Source organism: Drosophila santomea, unplaced genomic scaffold (assembly GCF_016746245.2).
Source record: "Drosophila santomea strain STO CAGO 1482 unplaced genomic scaffold, Prin_Dsan_1.1 Segkk69_quiver_pilon_scaf, whole genome shotgun sequence".
Classification (NCBI taxonomy): domain Eukaryota; kingdom Metazoa; phylum Arthropoda; class Insecta; order Diptera; family Drosophilidae; genus Drosophila; species Drosophila santomea.
Window position 1 is genome coordinate 1,214,084 of NW_025319001.1, and position 19,867 is coordinate 1,233,950.

At 42.4% G+C, this 19,867-nt stretch overlaps 1 protein-coding gene across 1 annotated transcript; it reads left to right on the plus strand.

Annotated features, from left to right (window-relative positions):
• The first annotated feature begins 3,756 nt into the window (after nt 1–3,756).
• Nucleotides 3,757–4,377, plus strand: LOC122756608. Its single transcript, XM_044006698.1, has one exon. It carries the CDS (start codon nt 3,757–3,759, stop codon nt 4,375–4,377), a length of 621 nt encoding a protein of 206 aa, XP_043862633.1.
• Nucleotides 4,378–19,867: the final 15,490 nt, after the last annotated feature.

A 19,867-nucleotide genomic window follows, 5' to 3' on the forward strand; every position in this document is an offset into this window, starting at 1 on the left:
GCGACTTGCCCACTCTGGCAAACTTCCAACACGACCTCATTTCCCACTTTCCAGCCACCCAATTTCGTCACTGTAAGAATGTCGTGTTAGACATAACCGACAAAAACGAACAGATCGAAATCGTCACTGCTGAGCACAACCGTGCTCACAGAGCCGCGCAGGAAAACATTAAACAAGTCCTTCGGGATTATTACTTTCCTAAAATGGGCAGTTTAGCTAAAGAAGTAGTAGCTAATTGTAGGGTTTGCACCCAAGCAAAGTATGACAGGCACCCGAAAAAGCAAGAGCTTGGGGAAACGCCCATACCCAGCTATACAGGTGAGATGGTGCATATTGACATATTCTCAACCGACAGGAAGCTATTCCTGACGTGTGTTGACAAATTTTCTAAATTTGCAATAGTGCAACCAGTGGTGTCTAGAACAATAGTGGACATCACAGCACCCCTGTTGCAGATCATTAACCTGTTCCCCAATATCAAAACGGTCTATTGTGACAATGAGCCCGCATTCAACTCGGAAACTGTCACCTCAATGCTCAAGAACAGCTTCGGCATTGACATAGTATATGCGCCCCCACTCCACAGCTCGTCCAATGGCCAAGTTGAACGGTTCCACAGCACATTGGCAGAAATCGCCAGGTGCCTGAGGTTGGACAAAAAAACGAATGACACAGTAGAACTAATCTTGAGGGCAACGATAGAATATAACAAAACCGTGCACTCAGTTACTCGTGAGAGACCAATTGAGGTGGTTCACCCAGGGGCCCACGAGCGCTGCCTAGAAATCAAGGCAAGATTAGTAAAGGCTCAGCAAGACAGCATCGGAAGATGCAACCCATCCCGGCAAAACCGCGTGTTTGAGGTGGGAGAACACGTGTTTGTAAAAAACAACAAGAGGTTGGGAAATAAGCTAACTCCACTATGCACCGAGCAAAAAGTGCAGGCAGACCTGGGAACGTCTGTTCTTATTAAGGGGAGGGTGGTCCACAAGGACAACCTCAAGTAGGCATCCCCTCTACAGTTAGGTAGTAAGTTATGTTAAGGAAAACCCGAGCACTGTAGTATCACCTTATCTTTAATTTCCAGGTTCACCCTCATGATGTTCATGTCCTTGGTAGTAGCGAATGCTCGGATCACTTTGTCCAAACATTCGAGTAACCTTTCCGAGTACGCTAGTATGATAGATGAAACGCAGAAACTGTCTGAGTCCTTTCCCCATTCACATATGCGTAAGTTGCTAGAGGTCGATACTGACCATCTTAGAACCTTGTTGTCCGTTCTCAAAGTCCACCATAGGATCGCTAGGAGTCTAGATTTCTTAGGTACAGCCTTAAAGGTGGTGGCGGGCACTCCCGATGCCACGGACCTCTTAAAGATTAAGATCACAGAGGCCCAACTAGTAGTCTAATTCCAGGCAGATAGCTATAAACTCCGAAACCCAGAAACAGATAAATAAGTTAACTGACACCATCAATAAGGTGATCACTGCCCGTAAAGGCGACTTGGTTGACACTCCGCACTTATATGAAGCACTACTGGCAAGAAATAGGATGCTGTCTACAGAAATTCAAAATTTAATTCTCACTATTACTTTGGCCAAATCAAACATTATAAATCCCACAATTCTTGATCATGCCGACTTGAAGTCTCTTGTAGAACAGGATACCCCAATTGTCAGCTTAATAGAAGCATCTAAGATCAGAGTCCTCCAGTCCGAGAATAGCATTCATATTTTAATTGCCTACCCTAGAGTCAAGTTCAGTTGCAAGAAAGTCGCCGTCTACCCTGTATCTCACCAACACACCATCTTGCGCCTCGACGAGGACACACTGGCCGAATGCGAACATGACACCTTTGCGGTCACCGGATGCACAGATACCACACACTACACGTTCTGCGAGCGGTCTCGGCGCGAAACTTGCGTGCGCTCACTCCATGCTGGAAACGCTGCTCAATGCCACACTCAACCCAGCCACTTGCGAGAAGTAAACCCCGTAGATGACGGCGTTGTGATTATCAACGAAGCCGCGGCTCACGTTAGCACTGATGGCAGCCCCGAAACACTGATAGAGGGAACCTACCTGGTAACCTTCGAGCGAACGGCAACCATCAACGGCTCAGAATTCGTAAATCTACGGAAAACACTAAGCAAGCAGCCAGGCATTGTGCGTTCACCACTACTTAGCATCGTTGGCCACGACCCTGTGCTCAGCATCCCTCTGCTACACCGGATGAGTAACGACAACCTACATTCCATCCAAAACCTTATGGATGATATGGAATCTGAAGGCTCGCCTAGACTCTGGTTCGTGGCTGGTGTGGTCCTAAACTTCGGCTTGATTGGCTCTCTCGCCCTTTATCTGGCATTAAGGAGAAGACGAGCCTCCAGGGAGATACAGCGCACCATCGACACTTTCAATATGACCGAGGACGGCCATAAACTTGAGGGGGGAGTAGTTAACAATTAACAATGTATTGCTTCGTAGCAACTAAGTAGCTTTGTATAAACAATGCTGACGCGCCAGAATTGGGTTCAGCGCTCCGCGCAAAGAACGCCTGGCAGCGGAAAGCTGACACTTCCTATCGGGAGTGTTGCTTCACGCTGCAAGAAATGCTGAGTCGGCTTGCCGACTTGTGGTGGCGCGATGCATTGCTCGAGGGTAAACTTAGTTTCAATATTGTCTTCTACTCAGTTCAAATCTTGTGTCGAAATAAACCACAACTTGCTCCGGCTTACTGCCGTTAAACACAATTGTTCTTATTTACAATCAAATCGCTATCGCCACAAGGCTAGTGATAATAACTAAGGGGGCGAAGTCAAGCCCTCCAACATAATCTCCGTAAACAGTGTCTAAGACGAACCTCAGCTAAAGAAGGAAGATCTCTGGACCCACCGGAATTTATATAATTTATATGGAGGAGTATTGTGGGAGTATATTGGTGGTAAATAGTTTCTGTTTCCGTTGTTACGCTATATGAGACTCCGCTAGCTGACTTGGATCCATCTGTGTAAAGAAAGTGTCTGCCTGCTAGTGTGTTTTTTAATTCCTTGAACTTTTGTTGGTATATTAATGGTGCCGTTTGCTTGTCAAGATAAAAATGATCTTATGAGCATAAAAGGAAAATTCGCTCAATCTTTCAAATGTGTATATCATGGACAGTTGAATATGTTTCTTGGACTGGAAGTTCAGCGAGAAGGCGAGCTGGGCGAGATAACGTTAAGTCAGAGCCAGTATATTGAAAATCTACTTCAGCGGCACGGTATTAAGGAGTGTAGAGCAGCTGCAACTCCACTGGATGCCGGATTCCAAATAAGACTGTGGCGCCCAGACTAAAACCCAGTCTGGCAACACGGCGTAAACAAGTACTAACGCCAAGACCTTTCCTGGATGACGATATCTTCTGATATCGTCAGACTGGCCACTCTGGACTTCAACCCCGCCGCGCAACAAGCTTACGGCATCAAGTCAACATTATATTGTATTTCGAATTAAATAAAGCAGTAACTACTTAAGTTACCATATTGGTGACCCCGCAATAAACAAAATGAATACCGGAGATTGTTCGCCTGCACCGCCAACTTCGCCTGACGCTGGTGAAATTCAATGCGGCAACAGCGCAGGCACCGTTATTCCTGTCGTCGAGTCGGTTGGCGTCATCAAGCTATGCAGATCGAAGCGCAATTTCAATGCAGCCGCATTTCTTCAGATAACACGCGCTACTACCATTTAATCAGTGCTTTGGATGCTGATATAATGACTGAAGTATCTGATGTTCTGGTGCAACCCTCGGAAGTCAACAAATACGAGCACCTGAAGGAGATTATCATCAAGCGCTTTACGGAATCACCGGACAGACAGTTGCAGCGCGCTTTGCTGGAGCTTGACCTTGGGGACAAGAAGCCCTCGCAGCTCCTTCGGCAAATGACAACTCTTGCTGACGGTCGCGCGTCTGCAGACGCCTTGCGAGTCCGCTGGCTCTCTCAGCTACCGCAGCACGTACAACGGAGTTTGAAGCTCCTACGCTCAGCAACTTTGGAAGCGCAAGCTGCACTCGCTGACGATCTCATGGAAGAGGAATCGGGTTCTTTTGTCATGGCTGCTGGGCCCTCCTCGGCACAATTCAGAGGCAACACCCGCGAATACCCGCCGGCAGCTGGCACAAGTGTCGTGGACGACTTGAAACGCGACATCGCTGCCATCAAGGCCTCTTTAACTCGTCTCCAGAACATGCAGCCCTCCAGCCATTCTTGCCCAGCCGATCGCAACGAGCAGCAACTCCGATCACCACGTGTCTGCTTTTATCATGCCAAATTCGGACCAAATGCACGAAAATGCTCCTCGCCCTGTGCCTGGGTGCCACAGCAGGGAAACTAAAGAAGCTGTCATCTGTTCAGGCGACTGGTGACAGCAAATCTCCAAGCACTCGCCTCTCAAAGGAGTACCGACTTCACATAATCGATCGTAATACCAACATAAAATTCCTTATTGATTCCGGATCAGTCATCTCACTCATACCTGTTTCGATAATCAAGGGAATGCATCGTCGCAAAGACGACTTCAAACTCTTCGCGGCCAACACGTCTATAATTGATACATACGGCACGCTAAATCTAACTTTTGGTCTCAACCTACAGCGTAAGTTCACCTGGTCGTTCGTCGTTGCGAACGTCCAATCAGCAATCATCGGAGCAGATTTCCTCACGCACCACGGCCTCATCCTCGACCTCAAGGGTAAACGCCTTATGGATCCCTCAAAAGCTGTTTCGACCAAAGGAGAAGTTGCAGAAGCAAAACTTTACAACGTTTCTACAATCAACGTGCAAAGTTTCAGTGGAATAGATCGCCCGTACTCCAATCTTCTTAGTCGCTTTGTGCAGATCACTCGTCCTAATGCGCCTTTAGCAACCCGCATTCATAATGAGGTTGCGCATTACATTCAAACAACTGGCCCACCTGTTTTCGACAAGCCAAGAAGGCTGACAGGCGAAAAATTAAAAGCGGCACGCCGGGACTTCGATCTCTTACTCCAGCAAGGAGTGATTCGTCCCTCCAGCAGCCAATGGGCCAGTCCTATTCATTTGGTCCCCAAGAAGAGCAGCGAATGGCGCACTACTGGTGATTATCGTAAACTTAATGCTTCCACTATTCCAGATCGCTACCCGATTCCCCATGGGGAAGACATTCTTCAACGTCTGCATGGATGCTCGGTTTTCTCCACAATCGATTTGGTGCGTGCCTACCACCAGATCCCAGTCGCGCCAGATGATATTCCAAAAACAGCTGTCACTACACCGTTCGGCCTTTTCGAATTCGTCGGCATGCCACCTGGACTGCGCAATGCAGCGCAAACCTTCCAGCGCCACATGGACAACCTGCTTCGAGGCATTCCATTCGTAGGATGCTATATGGACGACATCATCGTGTTCTCCACAACGCATGAGGAGCATTTGAAGCACCTCCAGACAATCTTTGAGATTTTGCAGAGGAACCACCTGCAAATTAACCCTCAAAAGTGCCAATTTGGTAAAAGTGAGGTCATTTTCTTAGGGTTCCAAGTCAATGCGAGCGGATTCAAGCCCCCTGTTGAGCGCACGCAAGCAATCAACAGATTTTATCTCCCAATTCTCAACGGAGATAGTGTACAATCCCGGGGAAAACAACGCAGTGGCAGACGCCCTCTCACGCATCAACACCATAAGCATGCCGTCTAGCTTCAGTGCTCAAGCGATATTCGAGGCCCAACAAACCGACGATGAAATGGCTGAGCTTCCTCAAACAACGTCCCTTGTTCTACAAATTAGGAACCTCGACAACCTAGACATCTGGTGTGACATCTCGAATGGACGCGAACGGCCATATTTACCCAAAAGTCTGAGACGCCAAGCTTTTGATGCAGTGCATGGATTGGCGCATCCCAGCGGCCGTACAACTGCAAAGTTACTTAAGCAGCGGTTTGTCTGGCCAGGAATTAACCGTGATGCCACCCTCTGGTCCCGACAATGCGTTCCTTGCCAGCGGGCCAAAATCCATCGCCACACACGCAGCCCGGTGGAGAAGATCGATGTTCCTGACAATCGTTTCGAGCACATTCACGTCGATCTGATTGAGCTTCCCACTATCCGTAACTTACGCTACTGTCTTACCATCATCGACCGCTTCAGCAGATGGCCTGCAGCTATTCCACTATCCAACATCACCGCGGAGACTGTCGCGAAAGCTCTGTATACACAGTGGATCTGCATGTTTGGCTGTCCACTCACTATAACAACGGACCAGGGAACTCAATTCGAATCCTCATTGTTTGCTGAGCTGGGTAAACTAATTGGAGCCGAAAGGATACGTACAACTGCGTATCACCCTCAGTCAAACGGCATCGTGGAGAGATGGCACCGTACCCTCAAGGCCGCCCTGATGTGTAAATCTCACATAGCATGGCCGGATCTCCTGCCTACAGTTCTGTTGGGGCTGCGCTCGGCGTTTAAGGCGGACCTCCAGTCATCGCCAGCCGAAATGTTTTTTGGCACCACTATTCGTATCCCCAACGAATTTTTTGAGTCGCACACTCCAACCGCCTTCAGCAAGGATCACCGACTCACCGAGCAACTACGTCAACATATCAGGACAGCCCGACCTACTCCTGCGGCGCATCACGCTAAACCACCTGTTTTCATTTGTAAGGACCTGAGAACTTGTACGCACGTCTTCAAGCGAGTGGCATCTGTTAAAAAACCACTCGAGCCGCCTTACACGGGACCTCATCGGGTAATACGCCGGGTTGATGACAAGTTCTACGTCATCAGCATTCATGGACAAGAGAAGGCCATATCAGTCGACCTCCTCAAGCCTGCCTTCATAGCTGAATCTGACGCTAGCGAAGACCACCACGAGGATCCACCGCCTGACCAACAGATTTCGCAGCCACCTACGCCACCGAGCCCTGCACCTGCAGCTCCAGAATTTATACCGTTACCTTCACCACCTGGCGAAGTCACTGGAGGGGGAGTAGATGTGGCGCCCAGACTGGCAACACGGCGTAAACAAGTACTAACGCCAAGACCTTTCCTGGATGACGATATCTTCTGATATCGTCAGACTGGCCACTCTGGACTTCAACCCCGCCGCGCAACAAGCTTACGGCATCAAGTCAACATTATATTGTATTTCGAATTAAATAAAGCAGTAACTACTTAAGTTACCATAAGACTTTCCAGCTTCAAAGCGAACGGTCGTGTTTTTTTTCTTTTATTTTTGTTTTGCTAAATCCAGCGGTGGAATTTAACAAATTCTTTAATAATTCAATTTCGTAATCCGTACTAGTTAAAGTTCCGTTCCTTCGCGAGTGAATCTTTTGTGATAGTGCATTATTTTAATAAATTAATTCAATCTGTTCTCTTTCTGTCTTTGCGTTTTGTTTACCCTCTCTTTCGTGCTTTGTCCGTAGTGCTGTTCGGTGTTGTTTTTGTGTTTTGCACCCGCTCTCCCGCTCTCCCACACAAAATCCTAAAGTGCAGACTACGCTCTGGCGGTACATTTTCTGATTTTGTCTTTTGGTACAGTGGTCAAAACCCAATTAAACATGGAAACCAATGTTGTCTGCTTCCATAACAAATGCCGTCAGGTAATAAAGCCTGATCAGTCAAAAATGACCTGTTGGCTATGTGATAGAATGGTGCACACTAAGTGCGCTGGTTTTAACGGCCGAACAAGTGATGACCTAGCTAAAGGCCCTAATCTAAAATACTGTTGTGATACTTGCCTAGGAGTTGCGAATGAAATGCAACTCTTTATGCGCCAAACTAAAGGTGGCTTGAAAGGACTGATCAGCAGTTTTGGCGTGGCTAGAGATAGTTTTCGTCGAGCTGATGATCTTCTTTCTGCGCTTGATTCACAATTTAATAGCCTCAAACTATTAGAAGAATTTCCAAAGCGCAAGAAAGCCGCTGGTGGTAGGCTGCCTAAGGGGAATGCCCCGCAACCTTCGGCAAGTGATCAACAGGACTCCACAGCTGATCAGTTGACGATCGCAGCAAACCCTCAAATGTTGCTTAGATCGGCAGCTAAAAAAGATTCGGTGAAATCCGATCAATCGGTTGTGGAGGGAGTCCAGCCTGGGATTGCTACAAATTCCGTTTTGTCCGCACTGGTTACTCAACCGGTGATTCCACCCGTCCCGAATTGTTTACCACCACAAAGAAATATTAAGTCCGGACTACCGGCTCAAGTTGGCACTTCAGAAATACAACCGGTGGTTCCACTAAAGAAACAAATTTTTGTTTCTCGGCTTTCCCCTGATCAAACATCATCTGATGTACTGTCTTATATACAAGACAAAACAAAAGCCGACAACATAAAAGTGGAAAAATTTAACTTTTCTTATGCTAGGGACATCTCATCTTTCAAGATAACTGTCCCAAATGAGCTATTCTCAACCATACATATGTTCTGGTGATTTTTGGCCGGAAAGTATGATTGTGAAAATGTTTGAAGCTAAGATTAAAAATAGAAAAAAAGGGCCCGTGGGAATTAAACTTCCCACAAGTGGCCAGATCACTGCCCCATCCTCCTCTACTACTTCTACTTCTTTATCTTAAAAAAACTAAAATCTAGTCTCACTATCTGTTATCAAAATGTAAGAGGCTTGCGTAGTAAGCTAACTAATTTGTATTCTAACAGCCTTTCCTTTGCATCCCATATTATTGTGTTTACAGAGACTTGGTTAAAACCGGAGATACTTAACTCCGAAGTTTTCCCAGGTATGTACACAATATACAGGCATGATCGTCCCTCCAGGCGGGGAAGGGGAGTCCTAATTGCTGTTAGGTCTACCCTCACGTCAGAGAAGGTACTTTTTGACGAGTTCCGTAACTTAGAATTCTTATGCGTAAAGCTGTCATTTTCTGATAGCTATGTTTATATTACGTGCTCGTACATTCCGCCGTCTTCTGAATTTCCTGAATATATTAACCATTTATCCGCTATCCAATCCGTTTCAAACAGACTGTCCGATAGGGACCAACTAGTTGTTTTAGGTGACTTTAATATACCAGGCACTAAGTGGTCCACAGAAGAACAGTCGAATATTCTCCTGCCTATAGCACAGCATGACTTTATTGACGGCTTGCTTGACATATCGTTGTCGCAAGTTAATTATGTTCGAAATTCTCTTGGTCGTTTATTGGATCTATGTTTTGTTACAAGTCCTGAAAGTGTGTTTCTGACTAGAGTAGCACCTCTTAGTCAACCAGAAGATCCATACCATCCAACTTTCGAGGTGACAATCGACACAGGTACCGTAATAAAAGAGAGGACAGATAAGTCAACCAAACGAATTCATTGTTTTCGTAAGGCAAACTTTCGGAGGCTAAATCTTTTTATATCTGGCTTTAATTGGTCCGATCTATATTCTTGCAGCATAATGGCCGAAGCCATAGATATTTTTTAACCTGCAATTAAATCATTTTTCAACGATGTACTATCCGTCTACCTCTAACAAACCTCCTTGGTTTAATAAAGAGTTGACACACCTAAGAAATGTTAAGTCCAGACTTTATATGAAATTTAAAAATACCGGTTCTAAAGCTATATTTTCTAAATATGTAAGTGTTCGGTTAAATTTTACCGTGCTTAACGCTCAGTGTTATAGGAATTATTTAAACCGTTGTAGGTTCCAGTTCGCACAGGATCCCAAACAGTTTTATAATGTCGTTAACACTAAGCGCAAAACAACCAGTTACCCTTCCTCGCTATTTTTTGAAAATACTTCGGTAACATCGGATCAGGCAATAGCTGATCTATTTGCCAAGTTTTTTCAAACCACATATTCTACGTTACCTCATTCTGAACGGCCTTACTCTTACGCGGTATCAAAGTCAAATTTAATATTCTGCCCCACTTTAAACGAAAGCTCACTGCTTTATGATCTTCAGCGAGTTAAGCCTGTCTATTCGGCAGGTCCCGACGGAATTCCTAGCTGTGTGCTTAGATTCTGTGCGGAAGCCTTGTGCAAGCCTCTACTAAAACTGTTTAACTTATCTCTGGAATCTACACAGTTCCCCCAAATATGGAAGGAGTCCTTTGTGATCCCTCTCCATAAAAAAGGTAGCAAATCGGATGCAAGCAATTACAGAGGAATCTCCAAATTGTCTGCTATCCCTAAGCTTTTTGAAAACGTTATCACTCCTCATTTGCAGCACCTTTGTAGGTCAATTATTTCACCATGTCAGCATGGGTTCATGAAACGCAGATCAACAACTACTAACCTTCTGGAGCTAACCTCCTTCGTAGTACAGGGCTTCAAAAATAATCTTCAAACTGATGTCATTTATACGGATTTTAGTAAAGCATTCGACTCTGTTAATCATTCACATTTAATAAAAAAACTAGATTTATTAGGTTTCCCTGTTGATCTCCTAAATTGGATTCTAAGTTATCTGAATGGCAGGACGCAACGGGTCCTTTTTAAAAATTCTCTTTTTTGTATTCTCCGAGTCACATCCGACGTCCCACAAGGGAGCCATCTAAGTCCGCTCCTTTTTACCTTATTTATTAACGACCTTCCCTTAATAATAAATCATTCGCGTGTACTAATGTACGCTGATGATGTAAAATTATGCTTGCAATATAAGGACATTTCTCGCCATTTGGACTTACAATCCGATCTAGATTGCTTTCAAACCTGGTGCCGTGATAACGTATTAAACTTAAATGGCTCTAAGTGTAAAGTTATGACCTTTTGTCGTGCCAACTAAATGCACGCAACTTACACTTTAAGTGGGTGCTCTTTGGACAGAATAACACATGTTGATGATCTTGGTGTTCTTCTGGACCCTAAACTTAAATTTTCAGACCATATTTCGTCTATTGTCAATAAGGCCAGGGGTGTGCTTGGTTTTATAAAACGGTGGTCAAAGGAATTTGATGATCCTTAGATGACCAAAACATTATTTATTTCTCTAGTCCGTCCGATCCTCGAGTATGGATCACCTGTTTGGAGTCCACAATATGAAGTTTACTCGGACCGCATTGAATCGGTTCAAAAGAATTTCTTACTTTTTGCCTTACGGCGCCTTAATTGGGATGCAAACCGTAGATTACCTCCTTATTCGAATAGATTAATGTTAATTAACTTACCCTCCTTAGCTAACCGTAGAACGATGCTTGGAACAGTCTTTATTTTTAGCCTTATTCGTGGTGAAGTGGATAGTCCCGACTTGGTTAGTCGGCTAAACTTCACTGTTCCGAGCAGATTTACTAGAAATTACGTACCTCTAATTTTAAATCATTGCAGATCTAACTATGAGTTGCATGATCCCTACAGAGTGTTATGTTTTGACTATAATAGATTGTATCCTATTATTTCTAATTCTGACTCTCTGCCGTTTTTAAAGCGATCAATACTAACATACTCAACGAATTCTTAGATCTTACTACTATATACATATATTTCCTCGTCCTTTACTGTCTTCTATATCGCGTCTATCTTCCCGCGATTCGAGCCGTACGATACACGGCAGCGCCCCTCGGTCGGTTGGGCGGGAGGTGTGGCCGTGGGACTCGCGCGATTAAAAAAAAAAAAAAGTCAACGATCAGGCTTATCAAGCGGTTATTGGTGAACTCATGTGGTTGGCGCTATCATCAAGGCCAGACATTTTACATTCAGTATCTAAATTGGCGCAGCGCAACAAGGATCCCCACAGTGAGCATTGGACAGGAGTAAAACACGTTCTCAGATATTTGGCATCAACAAAAGATCTAAAACTGCATTACAAAATTAGCAATGAGCCTCTAACTGGTTATGTGGATGCTGACTGAGGAGGTGACAAAACTGATAGAAAATCAAACACAGGATACCTTTTCTATCTGGCTGGAGGACCGATTTCGTGGAAATCTGAAAAACAACGCAGCGTAGCTCTAAGCAGTACAGAAGCGGAATACATGGCATTATCATCCGCATGCAAGGAAGCGATTTCTTTAAGACGACTTATATTGGAAATTGGCTGCGGAGAATCTGGAACATCGACAATAATGAATACTGACAATTTAAGCGCTCAGCAGTTGGCAAATAATCCTGTACATCATTCAAGGTCGAAACATATTGATATCAGGTATCACTTTGTAAGAGATATTGTTAAGGAAGGGCAGATTATTTTAAAGTATCTTTCAACTAAACAGATGATTGCAGATATATTAACAAAGAACCTTCAAAAACAAAAGCATTGTGAGTTTACTAAGAATTTAAGTTTGTATTGAAATATGTAATCTTACATTGAGGAAGGGTATTGCGGAAACTATCAGATAGCACTGTAATCTCTAACACAAAATCTGTATCGATAGTACTTACTGCAGTCACTAAAATATCGAATAAAGATCTTTTCCATGTGTATATACTCAACAAAGACGGACGTGTTTTTTTACTCAAGCGGGATCAACATCAAGATCAAGCAACAATGGCTCATATCGTTTCACGCGATTGCCATTTGGTTTAAAAATAGCGCCTAATTCATTCCAAAGAATGATGACTATAGCATGCTCCGGAATAGATCCGTCTCAGGCCTTCTTTTATATGGATGACTTAATAGTCATCGGTTGCTCCGAAAAGCATATGCTTAAAAACCTCACTGAAGTTTTTGATAAATGCAGGGAATACAACCTAAAGTTACAAAATGTTCATTTTTCATGCATGAAGTCACATTTTTTGGACATAAATGCACAGACAAAGGAATTTTGCCGGATGACAAAATATATGATGCGGACAGCGCTAGACGTTTTGTAGCATTTTGCAATTACTACAGACGTTTTATCAAAAATTTCGCCGACTATTCGCGAAACATAAAAAGATTACGTAAAAAGAATGTTCCATTCGAGTGGACAGATGAATGCCAAAATGCATTCATACATTTAAAATCGCAGCTAATAAACCCAACACTCTTGCAGTACCCAGACTACAGTAAAGAATTTTGCATAATAACAGATGCAAGCAAGCAAGCATGTGGCGCAGTTTTAACTCAAAACCACAATGGCCACCAACTCCCAGTTGCTTATGCATCAAGAGGTCTTACCAAAGGTGAGAGCAATAAGAGTACAACAGAACAAGAGTTAATAGCAATTCATTGGGCAATAGTACATTTTAGACCGTACATTTACGGAAAACACTTCACTGTGAAAACAGATCATAGACCATTGACATATTTATTCTCAATGGTCAACCCCAGTTCTAAATTAACAAGAATAAGCCTTGAATTAGAAGAATATAATTTTACGGTAGAGTATCTAAAGGGCAAAGATTATCATGTGGCTGATGCGTTATCAAGAATAACAATCAAAGAGCTAAGGGAAATTACTGGAAATATATTAAAAGTCACTACAAGATTTCAAAGTAGACAAAAATCCTGCGCAGGAAAAGAACAAGTGGATTTGCATGAGCAATCCAAAGAAAAAGCTTCAGAGCCCAACGTATACGTAGTCATAACAAATGACGGAGTACGAAAAGTAGTGACATTGCAATTGAATGATACGATATGTTTATTTAAACATGGAAGGAAAATCATTTCAAGAAATGATGTTTGTGATCTTTATACTGATGGAGATCTTGATCTAGATCCATTTTTCCAAAGGCTGGAATCGCAAGCCGGTATATACGATATCAGCCAACTCAAAATGGCACCGTGGGAAAAAATATTTTAACACGTTTCAATAGATGAATTTAAAAATATGGGCAATAAAATATTAAAGAATTTAAAAGTAGTGACCAAAATAAATAATGAAAAAGAAAAAGAAGCTATATTGTCTACACTACATGATGATCCAATACAAGGAGGTCATACAGGCATTATAAAAACCTTGGCCAAGGTCAAAAGACATTTTTACTAAAAAAATATGAGTAAATACATAAAAGAGTACGTAAGAAAATGTCAAAAATTCCAAAAAGCAAAAACAACAAAGCATACAAAGACCCCAATGGCTATAACAGACACACCAGAACATGCTTTCGATAGAATTGTCGTGGACACAATTGGTCCACTACCTAAGTCAGAAAATGGTAACGAGTACGCATTCACTCTCATATGTGATTTAACCAAGTACTTAGTTGCCATTCCAATAGCAAATAAGAGCGCAAAAACAGTCGCTAAAGCTATATTTGAATCTTTTATTCTAAGGTACGGTCCAATGAGGACGTTCATAACGGACATGGGAACAGAGTATAAGAATTCAATAATTACTGACCTATGTAAATATTTGAAAATCAAAAATATAACATCAACAGCTGATCACCACCAGACAGTTGGAGTGGTCGAACGAAGTCATAGAACTTTGAACGAGTATATACGATCCTATATATCGACGGACAAAACCGATTGGGATGTATGGCTTCAATATTTCGTATACTGCTTCAACACGACCCCATCTATGGTACATAATTACTGTCCATATGAATTAGTTTTCGGTAGAACAAGTAATTTACCAAAACATTTTAATAAGTTACATAGCATAGAACCAAAATATAATAAAACTGCTTGAAGCACATAAAGAGAAAAATAAGGGAAATTACGACCTAAAAGTAAATAATATAGAGTTAGAAGTTGGAGATAAAGTTTTATTAAGAAATGAGGTAAGCCATAAATTAGACTTTAAATACACAGGGCCCTATAAGATAGAAAGCATATGAGATAATAATAATATTACGTTACTTACAAATAAAAACAAGAAACAAATAGTTCATAAAGATCGATTAAAGAAATTTCATTCATAACTGATTTTACATTTATACAAAATTTATATTTCTTATTACAAAATTCACTTTTATAATATACTATTGTTCAAGCTAAGCAAAAATATATAAAAAAAAATAAAATATGCATTCATTAAATAAAATAACTACACTAGGTTACGTTATTTTTCAAAAGGAGGGAGATGTAGTATGCGCCTATGTAATATTAAGAACATTAAAGTACAATAAGCATACAAACACATAGCAGCACTTTGTTGCTATGTTTATGTCAATAAACTCCAAGACGGGTGTAACATGATCGTCCACTTGAAGGTTACAAAGTATACAAAGTTAGGTTTAGCCGAAATATACTTGAGAATAAATATGCAGATACTTGTGAACCTTTGAACGGGCAGAACCATCTCTGCCCAACAAGAAATATTAATAAAGAATCAAAAGTTATCACAATACAAAACCTATTACTTGGTATTCACTTCATCGCTTCATCGTTCGCAGAAAGATTCACAACTGCTTGCACCACGAGCACCCGTTGCGTGCAGCGGAAAGCTGGGCTTGTCCCTTTCTGCTGCCAACCAAGTGCAGATCGCAGGCCACCCCTGAGTTGGCGTTCTTTTTCTACTCTTCACCGCCGCAAGCGTGGAGCAGATCGCCGTGCACCCATTTTATGCACACATCGGTTTGGTGTGCATCTTTTCTTCGTTTTCATCGCACACATACATTTGTGCGCTGCCTCTGTCGCACACATCGGCTTGTTGTGCCGTTTGTTTGCCGCACACATTGAATTGCGGTGCCGTCCTTGTCGCACACATCGGATCAGCGTCACTTCTTCTTCATTCGTGCGCATTCCGAGAATATTTTTTTCCACAACACGAGCCCCAGGCTGCTGGTTTTGCCGCTGCGTATGCTGCGAACCTGAAGCAGCTACAAAACGAATGATCGTGTCCAGTCTTGAGTATCTTTAGAATAGTTTTTCGTATAAGTTAACAACAAAAATGTTTAAATCCAGAACAATGAACCCCAATAAGCAAGCTTCAATCTGCAAGCTCAGCGTCTGCATAATTTCCTGCACACGCCGAGCTGCCAAGCAGAATTCGATAATTTCCTGCACACGCCGAGCTGCCAAGTAGAGTTCAAAGAATCTGATTGGTAACAACTTCCGCTCCCACCAATGCAAGTGATTCCAAGAAGACTGCACTGATTTGACCAGCAAAACATCAGCCGATGTCGTGGCCTATTGGAAAGCTACGGAGCCGACGCCGATCCTCTGCCACCAAGGGCAGCGCAGCTCACAGCCAAAGACTCACAGCTTGATAGGGACAGCTTAGGGTAATTTAGTTGCAAATTGGATTTATACAAATAAAGTCGTTCTTAACTGAACTCCAATTAATTTTATTATTTTTTACCTTGCTAACCGCAAAGTAATTAACTGGCGCCCGAACAGGGACCGGTGCGCGTACGATACAACAAAACGTTTTGTAAGTTCGCGGCTCGCAATAACATTTGCGGCAACCGGCCTAATCGCGAGTGACAAGAACGCGCAACTCACGGAAAATTAACATCTTTCGTTCGTTCAAATTCACTCTGGCATATCGAACTTAACTTGTTCATTTGCCCATCGGTGGACTCCAAGGACTGAAGGCAGGGCCACAGACCACCCCTCAACCTGTACGCATCGCTGGATCCCCAGTAGTCTTCATTAGATAAAAAGGATGAAATCCGGATCGTCGGAGGGAGGAGCCACATCAAAAAGAATAACCATAGTACTGTAAGCTTAACCAACCAAATTTAAAAAAAAAAACTCAAAACTAACAAACAAATTGAACAAAGAAACATATAAATTTAAGTGATTAATGAAAAACCGTAAAACGATAAAACAAACAAAAAGATCACAAAAGTGTATAACAAATTCCAACTTTACGATTCCCAAGGGACCCTCTAAAGTACAAGAAAAAACCAGCCACTGGTTATAAAATAAAAAAAAAAAATTACAAAAACATATTATTTTCAAGACACAACAACATATTATTTTCAAGTAAAAACACAAAGTCTTACTAACCCAATCCAAACATAATTAGAGATAAGCTCCATCATTTGCTCCCTTGATCTTTTTTAAAAAAAAAAAAACTCGACCCATTCTTAGTTCGGTTTTACTTATTGTTTTATGGCTAACGCGAACAACCTGATAAGACCCTCGATACTTAGTGCCGAAGCGACTAGACAACGCGTCAGACAACAAGAAGAATTAGAACACAATAGAATCATGGTCGAAAATGTAGACAGAGCTGCATTAGCAGCCACAATTAGCGAAATCTTAGCGCAACAATTACCAAGTTTCTTGAGACGCCTCAATTCTTCTGAGGAATACGCAAACGTAACAGACCAGGTAATTGCCCCAGAACATGCAGGGAACTTAGGCGATTTAGACCGAGTACCGGATATAGTTAAATCTATCCGTGACTTTTCAGGTGATCCGTCAGAATTTAGTTCTTGGAAGAAAGGAGTAGACCGTATCTTAGAAGCATACAGTGCTTTCCAGGGTACCCCGAAATACTATGGTATTTTACATACCATTCGTAATAAAATTGTAGGACCCGCCGATACGGCATTAGAATCTTACAATACTCCTCTGAACTGGTTAGCGATTTCGAAATGTCTAACTCTGCATTATGCTGACAAGCGCGACATTAACACATTAGAATACCAAATGACGATGCTTATACAGGGTGCCAACCAATCTGTGGAAGAGTTCCATCAAATGGTTTATAAACACCTATCCCTAATCCTAAACAAGATCGGTTGTATGGGATTAGGGAGAGAAGCAGAACTGTTAATGACGAAAATGTACAGAGATAAGGCTCTAGACACCTTCGTACGAGGATTACAAGGCGATTTGCCTCGTCTATTGGGAATTAAAGAACCAGTAGACTTACCCTCGGCATTACACCTTTGCCTCAAGTTAGAAAATCAGAACTTCAGGGCAAAACATGCAGCAAACATAGGACAGTCAAGACAGTTTAGGAATCAGTCTTCAAAGCCTTCACCTGCTCCTCGCAGTAATTTATTTATCAATAGACAACCACCAATTCCACCCCCCCGAACTCGATATTATCAATTCGGACAGCAACTACCGACCGCTTTACCTCGACAAAACTTCACTTACCAGCTTGCACAGCCAGTAGCTGCACCTCGACCTTTTCAGAATAGGCAATTCCCGCCACAGCAGTCAGCGCCACCTAGGCCACAGGCCCCAAAACCACTGCCTCGTCCAGAACCTATGGATGTGGATCCCAATGTACAGACGAGAATGGTGAACTACACGAACAGACCTCGCTTTGAACTAGGTAAAAGACCACCTGGCCCAATACCAGATGGGATGAAGCGTCAAAGGAACTTTAACATACAGACTACAACAGAAGAAAACGAAACGCGTTCCACGGAGACTCCATTAACCACGACGGACTACGAACAAGCTATGGCAGAGTACGAGGACCACAACTACCTTGACGACAACTTGGACGACTACATAGATCAGATAGATGAAGCGGATGCTGACAATAACACTTACGACTACTACGACAACGCTGGGTTAAATTTTTTAGAATAAAAAATTCCTCTCTTCCATACTTTTTATGCAAGATGAGGAATGGCAAATTTATTAGAATACTTATAGACACCGGTTCAAACCGAAATTATATCCAAGCTAAATTCGTCAATAACCCTATACAGAATAAATCACCTTACAATGCTGTCTCAGTAGGCGGCAGCACAGTAATTACGCATCATAAGGTAGCAAACCTTTTTAATATTCAGGATGTTGAAGTAAAATTTTTTCTGTTGCCCACATTAAAATCTTTCGATGCCATTTTGGGCAATGATAGTTTAAAAGAATTAGGGGCAGTAATAAAAATCAGCAAAAATATTATGATATTAAAGAACGGTCTCTCGATCCCCATAAAAGAAAAAACATTCGAAGCAGTCAACACAATTATTCCGAGAACATCCCACTTGTCCGACAAACAAAAAACCAAGCTAAGCGAACTACTCAAGTCGTTTCCAGACTTGTTCGCAGACCCAAACCAAAAACTGACCTACACAACTAACGTAAAAGCAACGATCCGAACCTCGTCCGATAATCCTATTTACTCAAAATTCTATCAGTATCCAATGACACTGAAAGATGAAGTAAACAAACAGATAAAAGAACTTTTAGAAGATGGTATAATTCGACCTTCTAGGTCTCCGTACAATTCACCAGTGTGGATTGTACCCAAAAAGGCAGACGCTTCAGGCGAAAAAAAATATCGCATGGTTATTGATTATCGCAAACTCAATAAAATAACCATTGCAGATAAATACCCTATTCCTGAGATAAATGAAGTTCTTACCCAATTAGGGGACAATAAAGTATTCTCCGTTTTAGATCTGAAAAGTGGTTTCCATCAAATCTCGTTAAAAAATAGTGACATAGAAAAGACCGCCTTCTCCGTAAACAACGGAAAATATGAGTTTACACGACTCCCATTTGGTCTTAAGAATGCGCCCTCAATTTTCCAACGTGCATTAGATGACATACTTCGTGAGCATATTGGAAAACAAGAGAGAACGCTATAGTCGAGTTCCCCGACTATCTGATACCCGTTACTCAGCTAGTAGAAGTGCAGGTTTGTGGGCGTTAGAGTGGGCGTGGCAAAAAGTTTTTTGGCAAATCGATAGAAATTTAGACGACTAATACAAAAATGAAAAAATATCAAAACATTTTTCAAAAGTGTGGGCGTGGCAGCTTTGGGCGGTTTGTGGGCGTTAGAGTGGGCGTGGCAAAAAGTTCTTTGGCAAATCGATAGAAATTTGGAAGACTAATACAAAAATGAAAAAATATCAAAACATTTTTCAAAAGTGTGGGCGTGGCAGCTTTGGGCGGTTTGTGGGCGTTAGAGTGGGCGTGGCAAAAAGTTCTTTGGCAAATCGATAGAAATTTGGAAGACTAATACAAAAATGAAAAAATATCAAAACATTTTTCAAAAGTGTGGGCGTGGCAGCTTTGGGCGGTTTGTGGGCGTTAGAGTGGGCGTGGCAAAATTTTTTTTGACAAATCGATAGAAATTTACAACACCAATACAAAAATGAAAAAATATCAAA

Bases quoted from the DNA above. Each gene is read 5' to 3' on its own strand.
- LOC122756608 (XM_044006698.1), top strand. From the start codon at position 3,757: ATGACTGAAGTATCTGATGTTCTGGTGCAACCCTCGGAAGTCAACAAA.